Source organism: Pseudophryne corroboree, chromosome 9 (assembly GCF_028390025.1).
Source record: "Pseudophryne corroboree isolate aPseCor3 chromosome 9, aPseCor3.hap2, whole genome shotgun sequence".
NCBI lineage: Eukaryota > Metazoa > Chordata > Amphibia > Anura > Myobatrachidae > Pseudophryne > Pseudophryne corroboree.
Window position 1 is genome coordinate 473509514 of NC_086452.1, and position 15366 is coordinate 473524879.

The 15366-nt window shown below is 50.2% G+C and overlaps 2 protein-coding genes across 6 annotated transcripts in view; one reads left to right on the forward strand and one right to left on the reverse strand.

Moving 5' to 3' along the window:
* The window catches only part of RAD54L2 (RAD54 like 2), an 87559-nt gene that overhangs the window by 68857 nt on the left and 3336 nt on the right, over positions 1–15366 (reverse strand). The window contains exon 1 of one of the 2 annotated variants that reach the window (XM_063941389.1): positions 13094–13218. The exons of the other annotated variant lie outside the window; for it this stretch is intronic. The gene's annotated coding sequence lies outside the window, so the exon portion shown is untranslated. Of the gene's footprint in view, positions 1–13093; positions 13219–15366 lie in introns of those variants that run through there. 2 annotated transcript variants of the gene reach the window in all.
* The window catches only part of ZMYND10 (zinc finger MYND-type containing 10), a 133388-nt gene continuing 131388 nt past the window's right edge, over positions 13367–15366 (forward strand). For 2 of the 4 annotated variants that reach the window (XM_063941391.1, XM_063941393.1), the window contains exon 1: positions 13369–13547. In XM_063941391.1, coding sequence (XP_063797461.1) covers positions 13456–13547 — 92 coding nt within the window. In that variant the 5' untranslated portion in view covers positions 13369–13455. Of the gene's footprint in view, positions 13548–15366 lie in introns of all 4 variants that reach the window. The other 2 variants (XM_063941394.1, XM_063941392.1) reach the window with 2 other exon arrangements.

Here is a 15366-nt window from a genome sequence, read left to right on the forward strand (position 1 = left end):
TCCTTCCTCAGGGTGACATCACCTCTTCTGGTCCATCTCTGTGTCAGACCCCACTTCTTCTGGTAAATCTCTGTGCCAGACCCACCTCCTCTGGTCCATCTCTATGCCAGACCCACCTCCTCTAGTCCATCTCTGTGCCAGACCCACCTCCTCTGGTCCATCTCTGTGCCAAACCCACCTCTTCTGGTCAATCTCTGTGCCAGACCCACCTCCTCTGGTCCATCTCTGTATCAGACCCCACCTCATCTGGTCCATCACTGTGTCAGACCCCACCTCCTCTGGTCCATCTCTGTGTCAGACCCCTCCTCCTCTGGTCCATCTCTGTGTCAGACCTTACCTCCTCTGTCCATCACTGTGTTAGACCCCACCTCATCTGGTCCATTTCTGTGTCAGACCCCTCCTCCTCTGGTCCATCTCTGTGTCAGACCTAACCTCCTCTGTCCATCACTGTGTTAGACCCCACCTCATCTGGTCCATTTCTGTGTCAGACCCCACCTCCTCTGGCCCATCTCTGTGTCAGTCCCCACCTCCTCTGGTCCATCATTGTGTCAGACCCCACCTCATCTGGTCCATCTGTGTCAGTCCCACCTCATCTGGTCTATCTCTGTGTCAGACACACCTCATCTGGTCCATCGCTGTATCAGACGCCACCTCCTCTGGTCCATCTCTGTGTCAGACCTCCCTCCTCTGGTCCCCTCTGTGTCAGACCCCACCTCCTCTGGTCCCCTCTGTGTCAGACCCCACCTCCTCTGGTCCATCTCTGTGTCAGACTCCACCTCCTCTGGTCCATCTCTGTGTCAGACCCACCTCATCTTGTACATCTCTGTGTCAGACCCACCTCCTCTGGTCCATCAATGTGTCAGAACCTACCTCATCTGGTCCATCTCTGTGTCAGACCCCACCTCCTCTGGTCCATCTCTGTGTCAGACCCCACCTCCTCTGGTCCATCTGTGTCAGACCCCACCTCCTCTGGTCTATCACTTTGTCAGACCCCACCTCATCTGGTCCATCTGTGTCAGTCCCACCTCATCTGGTCTATCTCTGTGTCCGACACACCTCATCTGGTCCATCGCTGTATCAGACCCCACCTCCTCTGGTCCATCTCTGTGTCAGACCTCCCTCCTCTGGTTCATCTGTGTCAGACCCCACCTCATCTGGTCCATCTCTGTGTCAGACCCCACCTCCTCTGGTCCATCTCTGTGTCAGACCCCACCTCATCTGGTCCATCTCTGTTAGACCCCACCTCATCTGGTCCATCTGTGTCAGTCCCACCTCATCTGGTCTATCTCTGTGTCAGACACACCTCCTCTGGTCCATCTCTGTGTCAGACCCATCTCATCTGGTCCATCTCTGTGTCAGACCCACCTCATCTGGTCCATCTCTGTGTCAGTCCCCCCCCTCCTCAGGTTCATCTCTGTGTCAGACCCCACCTCCTCAGGTCCATCTCTGTGTCAGACCCCACCTCCTCTGGTCCATCTCTGTGTCAGACCCCACCTCCTCTGGTCCATCTCTGTGTCAGACCCCACCTCCTCTGGTCCATCTCTGTGTCAGACCCCACCTCCTCTGGTCCATCTCTGTGTCAGACCACTCCTCCTCTGGTCCATCTCTGTGTCAGACCCCACCTCCTCTGGTCCATCTCTGTGTCAGACCCCACCTCCTCTGGTCCATCTCTGTGTCAGACCCCACGTCCTCTGGTCCATCTCTGTGTCAGACCCCACCTCCTCTGGTCCATCTCTGTGTCAGACCCCACCTCCTCTGGTCCATCTCTGTGTCAGACCCCACCTCCTCTGGTCCATCTCTGTGTCAGACCCCACCTCCTCTGGTCCATCTCTGTGTCAGACCCCACCTCCTCTGGTCCATCTCTGTGTCAGACCCCACCTCCTCTGGTCCATCTCTGTGTCAGACCCCACCTCCTCTGGTCCATCTCTGTGTCAGACCCCACCTCCTCTGGTCCATCTCTGTGTCAGACCCCACCTCCTCTGGTCCATCTCTGTGTCAGACCCCACCTCCTCTGGTCCATCTCTGTGTCAGACCACTCCTCCTCTGGTCCATCTCTGTGTCAGACCCCACCTCCTCTGGTCCATCTCTGTGTCAGACCCCACCTCCTCTGGTCCATCTCTGTGTCAGACCCCACCTCCTCTGGTCCATCTCTGTGTCAGACCCCACCTCCTCTGGTCCATCTCTGTGTCAGACCCCACCTCCTCTGGTCCATCTCTGTGTCAGACCCCACCTCCTCTGGTCCATCTCTGTGTCAGACCCCACCTCCTCTGGTCCATCTCTGTGTCAGACCCCACCTCCTCTGGTCCATCTCTGTGTCAGACCCACCTCATCTGGTCCATCTCTGTGTCAGACTCCCCCCCCCCCCTCCTCTGGTTCATCTCTGTGTCAGACCCACCTCATTTGGTCCATTTCATAATTATCAACTTCCCAGCTGCCACATGCAGGAGGGTGCAAGCAAGTTGGTACAACAGGAGTCGTGGCCTCATCAGGTACCAGCAATGTATAGCGGGGGGCAGGGCTACAATGACGCGATTCAGTGCAAACCGTGTCGTGGGACTCCCTGGACCACCCAACTTTTAAGGGCAGTGTCACGATCTAGGTAATTCCTTATCAGTATTTACCTTCCAAATGCCTCCTGAGACTGTCCCAGTGTTCCAAGCCTGGATTCCATCTGCACTGTCTGTGTGCAGCACGCTGCATCTCATTGTCTCAAATCTCTTTACTGTGATTCTGGCAGCTTCACGGTTAAAGCTCACATTCAAATTACAAACAATCTTTCCCTCCAAAAGCTACCATGGGCGCAGCCATGTTTTCCTAATCACATGTTACCTTTCAGCCTATCAGCTGCACTCTGCTCTCAGCCTGATTACACAGCAGCTGCACTCTGGACTCTGGTTAATCAGCCAGCCAATCCCTGCTTCCCAGCAGGTATAAATATCCTGTTCCTGGGGTGGAAAGATGTCAGTGCTTCAATTGTCTTCAGTGATTCCAGTGTGCAGTTCTCCCATGGACTTTCTCTGCAGTACAGCCTGACTCCCTGGTGATTACACTCTGCAGTGTAACCCGACACTCCAGTGATTAACCCTCTACAGTCTACCCTGATTCACCTGTGTCTGAACTCCGGCTTCCCAGCAGCCATTCTCCAGCGATCCCCAGCATCACTTCATGCTTCACCTGTGCTTCTAAGTACAATAGTGCATTTCTATCTGCGAACCCCAGCTTCACTCAAAGCTTACCAACGATCCCAAAGTAACCATCGGTGTTCCGTCATCGATTCCAAGTCACCATCGGTGTTCCGTCATCGATCCCAAGTATTTCTCTGAACTGTGTTTCCTATTACCAGTACCAAGTCATCAGTATTCCTCTGAACTGTGTTTAATAAAACCTTTGAACTTTCCCTTGTTGTCGTGGTCACGCCTTCGGGCATTTGTTCTAAAGGTTCCCTGCATGTCCAAGAACCCTGTACTGCCTCCCAGGTACACATATACCTCAGCCCCTACAACTGAGGCTTCCCCCTGGTCAGCACCAGCCCTCAGTTGTGACAGTAAGCACTGACCTAATGGATCCGGCCGGAGACCAGGTCCAAGCGACCAGGCCGATGCAAGAACTTGCAGCCTGCCTTGAACGTCAGGAGACTGCACAGGGCCATGTGATCCGCTGTCTCCAGGACCTCTCCTCTCGGCTGGATGGAATACAAGTAACCCTCCGTGGTTCAGGGGCATCCAGTGTGCCTACTGCAGTACCTTTGGTGGTATCCCCACCCACCATTCCCGTTTCTGCTCCTTGTCTCCATTTACCGACACCTGCCAAGTTTGATGGTTCCCCAAAAGCCTGTCGGGGTTTCCTAAATCAGTGTGAGATATATTTTGAGTTACAGCCTGGCAGTTTCCCAACTGACCACACCAAGGTTGCTTACATTATCTCCCTCCTCAGTGGCTCCGCCCTCGATTGGGTATCACCTCTATCGGAGAAGTCTGATGCCCTGCTCTTTTCATATGCAGATTTCGTGGCAACCTTCAGGCGCATCTTTGATGAACCAGGTCGTGTGACCTCTGTCTCCTCTGATATCCTCCGGCTACGTCAGGGGACACGAACAGTCGGTAAATATCTGGTACAGTACCAGATCCTAGCGTCCGTACTTTCCTGGAATGATGATGCTCTTTACTCAGCCCAAGGAGGGGCGTCTGTGTCTACAGCCCAAGGAGGGGCGTCTGTGTCTACAGCCCAAGGAGGGGCGTCTGTGTCTACAGCCCTAGGAGGGGTATCCAATGTTCAAGCTCTAGTAGTGGCATATGAGTCTTCTCAAAAAGGAGTTTCTGATCTGTCAACCCCAGGAGGGGTGCTGGAGAAAACAACCCTGAGAGAGGTGTCTGATTCATCAACCCCAGGAGGGGTCACCAAAGTTTCAGTCCCAAGGGAAGTATCCAGAGCCAAGTTCCCAGATGGAAATTTTTGTGCTACAGATGCAGTTATGAACTCCTGTTTGCCGTCTTCAGAGAGCACCACCCTGTTGGCATCCAGCATGGACCAGGTACAGGATGGTCTAACTGAACACTCGGATACCACTCATTCCGGTTCTAACCAGATTCTGACTCCTTCAGTTCCAGCTGATTCAACTGTCTTTAGACTCAATCCGGTTCCATCCGTCTGTCTGAAGATTCCTTCGGTTCCAGCCGATTCCGATATCTCTGGACCCAATCCGGTTCCATCCGTAGGTCCAAAGACTCCTTCAGTTCCAGCTGATTCAACCGTCAATCCGAAGACTCCTCCGGTCCCAGCCGGTTCAAGCTTTTCTGGACCCAATCCGGTCCCATCCCTCTGTCCGGATCAGCCTCCTTCGGTTCCAGCCGATTCCAATACCTTCGGATCTAATCCGATCCTATCCGTCGGTCTAAAGTCTCCGCCGGTCTCAACCGGTTCAAGGTTGTCTGGACTTAATTTGGTCTCGTCCATAGATCCGGTACAGTCTCCTCTGGTCCCAGCCAGTTCAAGTTCATCAGGATTCAATCTAGATCCTTCCATTTGTTCAGGTAAAGAACTTAGTGGGGCCACTCCTAAAGGAGGGGGTGCTGTCACGATCTAGGTAATTCCTTATCAGTATTTACCTTCCAAATGCCTCCTGAGACTGTCCCAGTGTTCCAAGCCTGGATTCCATCTGCACTGTCTGTGTGCAGCACGCTGCATCTCATTGTCTCAAATCTCTTTACTGTGATTCTGGCAGCTTCATGGTTAAAGCTCACATTCAAGTTACAAACAATCTTTCCCTCCAAAAGCTACCATGGGCGCAGCCATGTTTTCCTAATCACATGTTACCTTTCAGCCTATCAGCTGCACTCTGCTCTCAGCCTGATTACACAGCAGCTGCACTCTGGTCTCTGGTTAATCAGCCAGCCAATCCCTGCTTCCCAGCAGGTATAAATATCCTGTTCCTGGGGTGGAAAGATGTCAGTGCTTCAATTGTCTTCAGTGATTCCAGTGTGCAGTTCTCCCATGGACTTTCTCTGCAGTACAGCCTGACTCCCTGGTGATTACATTCTGCAGTGTAACCCGACACTCCAGTGATTAACCCTCTACAGTCTACCCTGATTCACCTGTGTCTGAACTCCGGCTTCCCAGCAGCCATTCTCCAGCGATCCCCAGCATCACTTCATGCTTCACCTGTGCTTCTAAGTACAATAGTGCATTTCTATCTGCGAACCCCAGCTTCACTCAAAGCTTACCAACGATCCCAAAGTAACCATCGGTGTTCCGTCATCGATTCCAAGTCACCATCGGTGTTCCGTCATCGATCCCAAGTATTTCTCTGAACTGTGTTTCCTATTACCAGTACCAAGTCATCAGTATTCCTCTGAACTGTGTTTAATAAAACCTTTGAACTTTCCCTTGTTGTCGTGGTCACGCCTTCGGGCATTTGTTCTAAAGGTTCCCTGCATGTCCAAGAACCCTGTACTGCCTCCCAGGTACACATATACCTCAGCCCCTACAACTGTGGCTTCCCCCTGGTCAGCACCAGCCCTCAGTTGTGACAGGCAGCTGAAGAGGGGTGTGGGAGGCTGGGGGGGAGGGGTGAGGCTGGCTCTAGGAGACTGCCTACCTTTCCGGGGGGCCGGGAGTGCCACACAATTTTGCCACACATTTTTTCTTACGCCTGCAAGAAAAAAATGTGCCCTCTGTGCCCCCAAATAGCAGGACAATTGCATTGCTGCAGTCGGGGTGCACTCTAGGTGCGGCCATGCAATAAACAATTGAATCGGCCCCTATATCTGAGTAACCCATATGTTCTATGGGTTTTCAAATATACACATAGTAATTGTTCGATGTGTTACAATACTGCAGTCATGGGTGAGTACAATACAACACCACTAGCTAAGAATCACGGTTCTTGTGTTTGACACTGTGATACACCAGGTACTAAGCATTATATGCACCATATAGAAATAAAGTGCAACTCATCACTATGGATAAAAGATCACATATAAAATACACAGCAGCGACGTGCGAGCAGCGAGTTGTCATGTATTGGTCCAGGTGCATTCCATGGTGACTTGCAATACAAGTCACAGCACTGAGTGTGTCAATTGTTATAATTCCCACAAACTTTAGCTATGAGATATACCTTCTGCCTGTCAGTAAATATCTAGACGATCAGCAAATCTCAAGACATGTTTACTGGCTGTAAGTACATATAGGACATTCCTGCCACCTGTCAGTAAATCTAAGGACATGTTTACCGGCTGTCAGTAAATGTCAAGACATATCTACTGGCTGTCAATAAATCTCTTTATCAATTGTAAGTAACTACTGTATCAGGACATGACTCCCAGCTGTCAATAAATACAAGGATATGATTACCAGATATTAGTAAATCTCAAGACATGTTTATTAGCTCTAAGTAAATATCAGGACATTAATACCAGCTGTCCGTAATTATCAGGACATAACTACCAAACGTCAGTAAATCTTGGGACATATTTATCGGCTGTAAGTAAAAATAAGAATTTACTTACCGATAATTCTATTTCTCGGAGTCCGTAGTGGATGCTGGGGTTCCTGAAAGGACCATGGGGGATAGCGGCTCCGCAGGAGACAGGGCACAAAAAGTAAAGCTTTAGGATCAGGTGGTGTGCACTGGCTCCTCCCCCTATGACCCTCCTCCAAGCCTCAGTTAGGATACTGTGCCCGGACGAGCGTACACAATAAGGAAGGATTTATGAATCCCGGGTAAGACTCATACCAGCCACACCAATCACACTGTACAACCTGTGATCTGAACCCAGTTAACAGCATGATAACAGCGGAGCCTCTGAAAAGATGGCTCACAACAAATAATAACCCGATTTTTGTAACTATGTACAAGTAATGCAGATAATCCGCACTTGGGATGGGCGCCCAGCATCCACTACGGACTCCGAGAAATAGAATTATCGGTAAGTAAATTCTTATTTTCTCTATCATCCTAGTGGATGCTGGGGTTCCTGAAAGGACCATGGGGATTATACCAAAGCTCCCAAACGGGCGGGAGAGTGCGGATGACTCTGCAGCACCGAATGAGAGAACTCCAGGTCCTCCTTAGCCAGGGTATCAAATTTGTAGGATTTTACAAACGTGTTTGCCCCTGACTAAATAGCCGCTCGGCAAAGTTGTAAAGCCGAGACCCCTCGGGCAGCCGCCCAAGATGAGCCCACCTTCCTTGTGGAATGGGCATTTACATATTTTGGCTGTGGCAGGCCTGCCACAGAATGTGCAAGCTGAATTGTATTACACATCCAACTAGCAAAAGTCTGCTTAGAAGCAAGAGCACCCAGTTTGTTGGGTGCATACAGGATAACAGCAAGTCAGTTTTCCTGACTCCAGACGTCCTGGAACCTATATTTTCAGGGCCCTGACCACATCTAGCAACTTGGAGTCCTCCAAGTCCCTAGTAGGCGCAAGACACCACAATAAGCTGGTTCAGGTGAAACACTGACACCACCTTAGGGAGAGAACTGGGGACGAGTCCGCAGCTCTGCCCTGTCCGAATGGACAAACAGATATGGCTTTTTTGAGAAAAAAACCACCAATTTGACACTCGCCTGGTCCAGGCCAGGTCCAAGAGCATGTTCACTTTTCATGTGAGATGCTTCAAATCCACAGATTTGACTGGTTTTAAACCAATGTGTTTTGAGGAATCCCAGAACTACGTTGAGATCCCACAGTGCCACTGGAGGCACAAAAGGGGGTTGTATATGCAATACTCCCTTGACAAACTTCTGGACTTCAGGAACTGAAGCCAATTCTTTCTGGAAGAAAAATCGACAGGGCCGAAATTTGAACCTTAATGGACCCCAATTTGAGGCCCATAGACACTCCTGTTTGCAGGAAATGCAGGAATCGACCGAGTTGAAATTTCTTCATGGGGCCTTCCTGGCCTCACACCACGCAACATATTTTCGCCACATGTGGTGATAATGTTGTGCGGTCACCTCCTTTCTGGCTTTGACCAGGGTAGGAATGACCTCTTCCTGAATGCCTTTTCCCTTAGGATCCGGCGTTCCACCGCCATGCCGTCAAACGCAGCTGCGGTAAGTCTTGGAACAGACATGGTACTTGCTGAAACAAGTCCCTTCTTAGCGGCAGAGGCCATAAGTCCTCTGTGAGCATCTCTTGAAGTTCCGGGTACCAAGTCCTTCTTGGCCAATCCGGAGCCATGAGTATAGTTCTTACTCCTCTACGTCTTATAATTCTCAGTACCTTAGGTATGAAAAGCAGAGGATGGAACACATACACCGACTGGTACACCCACGGTGTTACCAGAACGTCCACAGCTATTGCCTGAGGGTCTCTTAACCTGGCGCAATACCTGTCCCGTTTTTTGTTCAGACGGGACGCCATCATGTCCACCTTTGGTAATTCCCAACGGTTTACAATCATGTGGAAAACTTCCCCATGAAGTTCCCACTCTGCCGGGTGGAGGTCGTGCCTACTGAGGAAGTCTGCTTCCCAGTTTCCATTCCCGGAATGAAACACTGCTGACAGTGCTATCACATGATTTTCCGCCCAGCGAAAAGTCCTTGCAGTTTTTGCCACTGCCCTCCTGCTTCTTGTGCCGCCCTGTCTATTTACGTGGGCGACTGCCGTGATGTTTTATCCCACTGGATCAATACCGGCTGACCTTGAAGCAGAGGTCTTGCTAAGCTTAGAGCATTATAAATTTACCCTTAGCTATATTTATGTGGAGAAAAGTCTCCAGACTTGATCACACTCCCTGGAAATTTTTTCCTTGTGTGACTGCTCCCCAGCCTCTCGGGCTGGCCTCCGTGGTCACCAACATCCAAAACTGAATGCCGAATCTGCGGCCCTCTAGAAGATGAGCACTCTGTAACCACCACAGGAGAGACACCCTTGTCCTTGGATATAGGGTTATCCGCTGATGCATCTGAAGATGCGATCCGGACCATTTGTCCAGCAGATCCCACTGAAAAGTTCTTGCATGAAATCTGCCGACTGGAATTGCTTCGAAGGAAGTCACCATTTTTTTTACCATGGCCCTTGTGCAATGATGCACTGATTTTAGGAGGTTCCTGACTAGCTCGGATAACTCCCTGGCTTTCTCTTCCGGGAGAAACACCTTTTTCTGGACTGTGTCCAGAATCATCCCTAAGCACAGGAGACTTGTTGTCGGGATCAGCTGCGATTTTGGAATATTTAGAATCCACCCCTGCTGTTGTAACAGTATCCGAGATAGTGCTACTCCGACTTCCAACTGTTCCCTGGACTTTGCCCTTATCAGGAGATCGTCCAAGTAAGGGATAATTAAGACGCCTTTTCTTCGAAGAAGAACCATCATTTCGGCCATTACCTTGGTAAAGACCCGGGGTGCCGTGGACAATCCAAACGGCAGCGTCTGAAACTGATAGTGACAGTTCTGTACCACGAACCTGAGGTACCCTTAGTGATAAGGGCAAATTTGGGACATGGAGGTAAGCATCCCTGATGTCTCGGGACACCATATAGTCCCCTTCTTCCCGGTTCGTTATCACTGCTCTGAGTGACTCCATCTTGATTTGAACCTTTGTAAGTGTTCAAATTTTTTTAGATTTAGAATAGGTCTCACCTAGCCTTCTGGCTTCAGTACCACAATATAGTGTGGAATAATACCCCTTTTCTTGTTGTAGGAGGGGTAATTTAATTATCACCTGCTGGGAATACAGCTCGTGAATTGTTTCCCATACTGCCTCCTTGTCGGAGGGAGACCTTGGTAAAGCAGACTTCAGGAGCCTGCGCAGGGGAAACATCTCGACATTCCAATCTGTACCCCTGGGATACTACTTGTAGGATCCAGGGGTCCTGTACGGTCTCAGCGTCATGCTGAGAGCTTGTCAGAAGCGGTGGAACGCTTCTGTTCCTGGGAATGGGCTGCCTGCTGCAGTCTTCTTCCCTTTCCTCTATCCCTGGGCAGATATGACTCTTATAGGGACGAAAGGACTGAAGCTGAAAAGACGGTGTCTTTTTCTGCAGAGATGTGACTTAGGGTAAAAACGGTGGATTTTCCCAGCAGTTGCCGTGGCCACCAGGTCCGATGGACCGACCCCAAATAACTCCTCTTCCTTTATACGGCAATACACCTTTGTGCCGTTTGGAATCTGCATCACCTGACCACTGTCGTGTCCATAAACATCTTCTGGCAGATATGGACATCGCACTTACTCTTGATGCCAGAGTGCAAATATCCCTCTGTGCATCTCGCATATATAGAAATGCATCCTTTAAATGCTCTATAGTCAATAAAATACTGTCCCTGTCAAGGGTATCAATATTTTTAGTCAGGGAATCCGACCAAGCCACCCCAGCTCTGCACATCCAGGCTGAGGCGATCGCTGGTCGCAGTATAACACCAGTATGTGTGTATATACTTTTTATGATATTTTCCAGCCTCCTGTCAGCTGGCTCCTTGAGGACGGCCCTATCTATAGACGGTACCGCCACTTGTTCTGATAAGCGTGTGAGCGCCTTATCCACCCTAAGGGGTGTTTCCCAACGCGCCCTAACTTCTGGCGGGAAAGGGTATACCGCCCATATTTTCTATCGGGGGGGAACCCACGCATCATCACACACTTCATTTAATTTATCTGATTCAGGAAAAACTACGGTAGTTTTTTCACATCCCACATAATACCCTCTTTTGTGGTACTTGTAGTATCAGAAATATGTAACACCTCCTTCATTGCCCTTAACGTGTGGCCCTAATAAGGAATACGTTTGTTTATTCACCGTCGACACTGGATTCAGTGTCCCTGTCTGTGTCTGTGTCGACCGACTAAAGTAAACGGGCGTTTTAAAACCCCTGACTGTGTTTTTGAGACGTCTGGACCGGTACTAATTGTTTGTCGGCCGTCTCATGTCGTCAACCGACCTTGGCGCGTGTTGACATTATCACGTAATTCCCTAAATAAGCCATCCATTCCGGTGTCGACTCCCTAGAGAGTGACATCACCATTACAGGCAATTGCTCCGCCTCCTCACCAACATCGTCCTCATACATGTCGACACACACGTACCGACACACAGCACACACACAGGGAATGCTCTGATAGAGGACAGGACCTACTAGCCCTTTGGAGAGACAGAGGGAGAGTTTGCCAGCACACACCAAAAACGCTATAATTATATAGGGACAACCTTATATAAGTGTTTTCCCTTATAGCATCTTTTTTATATATTTCTAACGCCAAATTAGTGCCCCCCTCTCTGTTTTAACCCTGTTTCTGTAGTGCAGTGCAGGGGAGAGCCTGGGAGCCTTCCCTCCAGCCTTTCTGTGAGGGAAAATGGCGCTGTGTGCTGAGGAGATAGGCCCCGCCCCTTCTTCGGCGGCCTCGTCTCCCGCTCTTAACGGATTCTGGCAGGGGTTAAATATCTCCATATAGCCCCCGGAGGCTATATGTGAGGTATTTTTAGCCAAAAATAGGTTTTCATTGCCTCCCAGGGCGCCCCCCTCCCAGCGCCCTGCACCCTCAGTGACTGCCGTGTGAAGTGTGCTGAGAGGAAATGGCGCACAGCTGCAGTGCTGTGCGCTACCTTAAGAAGACTGAGGAGTCTTCATGCCGCCGATTCTGGACCTTCTTCTTGTTTCAGCATCTGCAAGGGGGCCGGCGGCGAGGCTCCGGTGACCATCCAGGCTGTACCTGTGATCGTCCCTCTGGAGCTAATGTCCAGTAGCCAAAGAAGCCAATCCATCCTGCACGCAGGTGAGTTCACTTCTTCTCCCCTAAGTCCCTCGTTGCAGTGATCCTGTTGCCAGCAGTACTCACTGTAAAATAAAAAACCTAAGCTAAACTTTTCTAAGCAGCTCTTTAGGAGAGCCACCTAGATTGCACCCTTCTCGGCCGGGCACAAAAATCTAACTGAGGCTTGGAGGAGGGTCATAGGGGGAGGAGCCAGTGCACACCACCTGATCCTAAAGCTTTACTTTTTGTGCCCTGTCTCCTGCGGAGCCGCTATCCCCCATGGTCCTTTCAGGAACCCCAGCATCCACTAGGACGATAGAGAAAAGCAGGACATTACTACTAGCTGTCAGTAAATATCAGGACATAACTGTACCAGATGTCAGTAATACCCCTTACAGACCAGCAAAAATGTCCCTGGTTATTGCATGTGACTGAGCATCAACCCAGGATTATTGCCTAGTCTGAAAGGGTCCTAAAGGAATATCCCGTGTCGAGCGTCCCGGCATTTCATCCCAGGTCGCGACCAGGGTTGAAGCCGGAATCGACCTGGAATGCGGTGCGTATAAGAGGAGGCGGGGCTTAGAGATGATCATCTTCCGGCGCCGCCTCCGGAAGTGTCAGTGGTGATGCCATCAACCCGGCAATATGCCGGATTGGGACGCACGTCTGAAAGGGGTCTCAAGCCGGGTTGCACCTGGGAAGCACCTGTGTACACATTCCCGGGAGCTACCTGGATTTGTTAGTCTGAAAGGGGTATTAATCTCAGGACATGTAAGTAAATATCAGGACATCACTCCCAGCTGTCAGTAAATATCAGGACATAACCAGATGTCAGTAAATCTCAGGACAGGTTTATCAGCTGTAAGGAAATCTCAGGACATCACTCCCACCTGTCAGTAAATATCAGGACATTTCTAGCACTGAGGTGTAATAACCGAGATTTTATCCAAAACTAAATCCAGGCGCCAACATGGGGAGCCACAACAAAGCCACAGGGTGTGCCAAGATGGCGGCCGGTCACTTCCGGCCGTTGCACAACAGCCAGGCCGACGACCAGCATCCACTTCCGGTAACGTTACAAATCATAGCGCTACCAAGGGAAAACGCCTCCGCGCAAGCGCAAACCAGAGGACAAAGACTCTCCGTCTGCGCATGCGTGCAGGAAGTGGGCCCGTTGCCCCGGTGACCAGAGATGCCGCGCATGCGCCGCATCAGTTGTGTCACGTTTCTATGGTAACAGCTTTGGCGCAAGATGGAGGGGTCCCCGGTGCTGCTGTACGGAGAAGCGGAGGGCATGGTGCAGAGTCTGCAGAGCTTCCCCCTGCGAGAGACCGGCTCAGGAGGGTGAGATGCCGGGGGCTGGGCGGCAAGAGGTGTAGCTATTACTGCCTCACAGCACTGAGGACAGGGGTTACATTCCCACCATGGCCCCAACTGTGTGGAGTTTGTATATTCTCCCCGTACTTGCACGGGTTTCCCCCCACAATCCAAAAATATACTGATGGGTTAATTGGCTCCCAACAAAAATTAACCCTGACAGGGACTGGTGTGAATGGCGAAATACTCTCTGTAAAGCGCTACGAAGTATGTGTGCGCTATTTAAACAACTGGTAATTATAAATAATGGCTTCACTCGGAAGGTGCGTGACCACAGAATAGTACCAAGTCACACTACACAGCACAGCAGTGTCCATTATTCACATTACACCACACAGTAGAGCCCCTTCTACACATTATGCCGCACAGTAGAGCCCCTTATACACGTTGGTTACACCACACAGTAGAGCCCCTTATACACATTATGCCGCACAGTAGAGCCCCTTATACACGTTACACCACACGGTAGAGCCCATTATACACATTATGCTGCACAGTAGAGCCCCTTATACACGTTGGTTACACCACACAGTAGAGCCCCTTATACACATTATACTGCAGAGTAGAGCCCCTTATACACATTATACTATGGTTGAGCCCCTTATACACGTTACACTATGGTAGAGCCGCTATGGAAGTAGCTGTATTTAACTATTTAGTTATTTAATTAAAATAACTGAAAAGTACTGTATTCTGACCTTCCCCTGCCGGGATTCTAATCGCCAGGATGCTGTGGTCGGTATTCTGACTGCCACCATCCCGACCGCTGGCATTCTCTACCCATCCCATTAGCAGTTAGCAGCTGGAGTGAGAATCACACCACACATCAGTATATATACTGTAGGCTGAACCTGCGCTTGTCCTAAGTTTAGCGAGCTAGCTGCTAATACACAGGGGGGTTTATTTACTAATATTCGTGTTTTGTCCGTTTTGAAGGGTGTTTGATCTCGAATGGTATCGGGTGCATTTTACTGCAACTTTTTGAATCCTGATGCGGTCATTCACTAAGCTGCCGAGTTTTGCTCAATCGTTTTTTCCGATGTCGATGTGATTCGTAATATCAGGCAGTGTTTTATGGGAGTTATGAGTAAAACACTGCCTGAAAAAACACAAGGAAACCCGGCCGGATCTGTGAAATCTGTGCAGGGCTTCATTGTGTACCTTAAAAAGTTCATTAAAGTCTTTAAAAATCTGAAAAAAATTGCGTGGGGTCCCCCCTCCTAAGCATAACCAGCCTCGGGCTCTTTGAGCCGGTCCTGGTTTAAAAAATATGGGGTAAAAAATGACAGGGGTTCCCCCATATTTAATCAACCAGCACCGGGCTCTGCGCCTGGTCCTGGTTCCAAAAATACGGGGGATAAAAAGCATAGGGGTCCCCCGTATTTCTGAAACCAGCACCGGGCTCCACTAGCTGGGGAGATAATGCCACAGCCGGGGGACACTTTGATATCGGTCCCTGCGGCCGTGCCATTAAAACCCCAACTAGTCATCACCCCTGGCCGGGGTACCCTGGAGGAGTGGGGACCCCTTCAATCAAGGGGTCCCCCCCCTCCAGCCACCCAAGGGCCAGAGGTGAAGCCCGAGGCTGTCCCCCCCATCCAAGGGCAGCGGATGGGGGGCTGATAGCCAAGTGTGAAAGTGTGAATATTGTTTTTAGTAGCAGTACTACAAGTCCCAGCAAGCCTCCCCGCAAGCTGGTACTTGGAGAACCACAAGTACCAGCATGCGGTGGAAAACCGGGCCCGCTGGTACCTGTAGTACTACTACTATAAAAATACCCCAATAA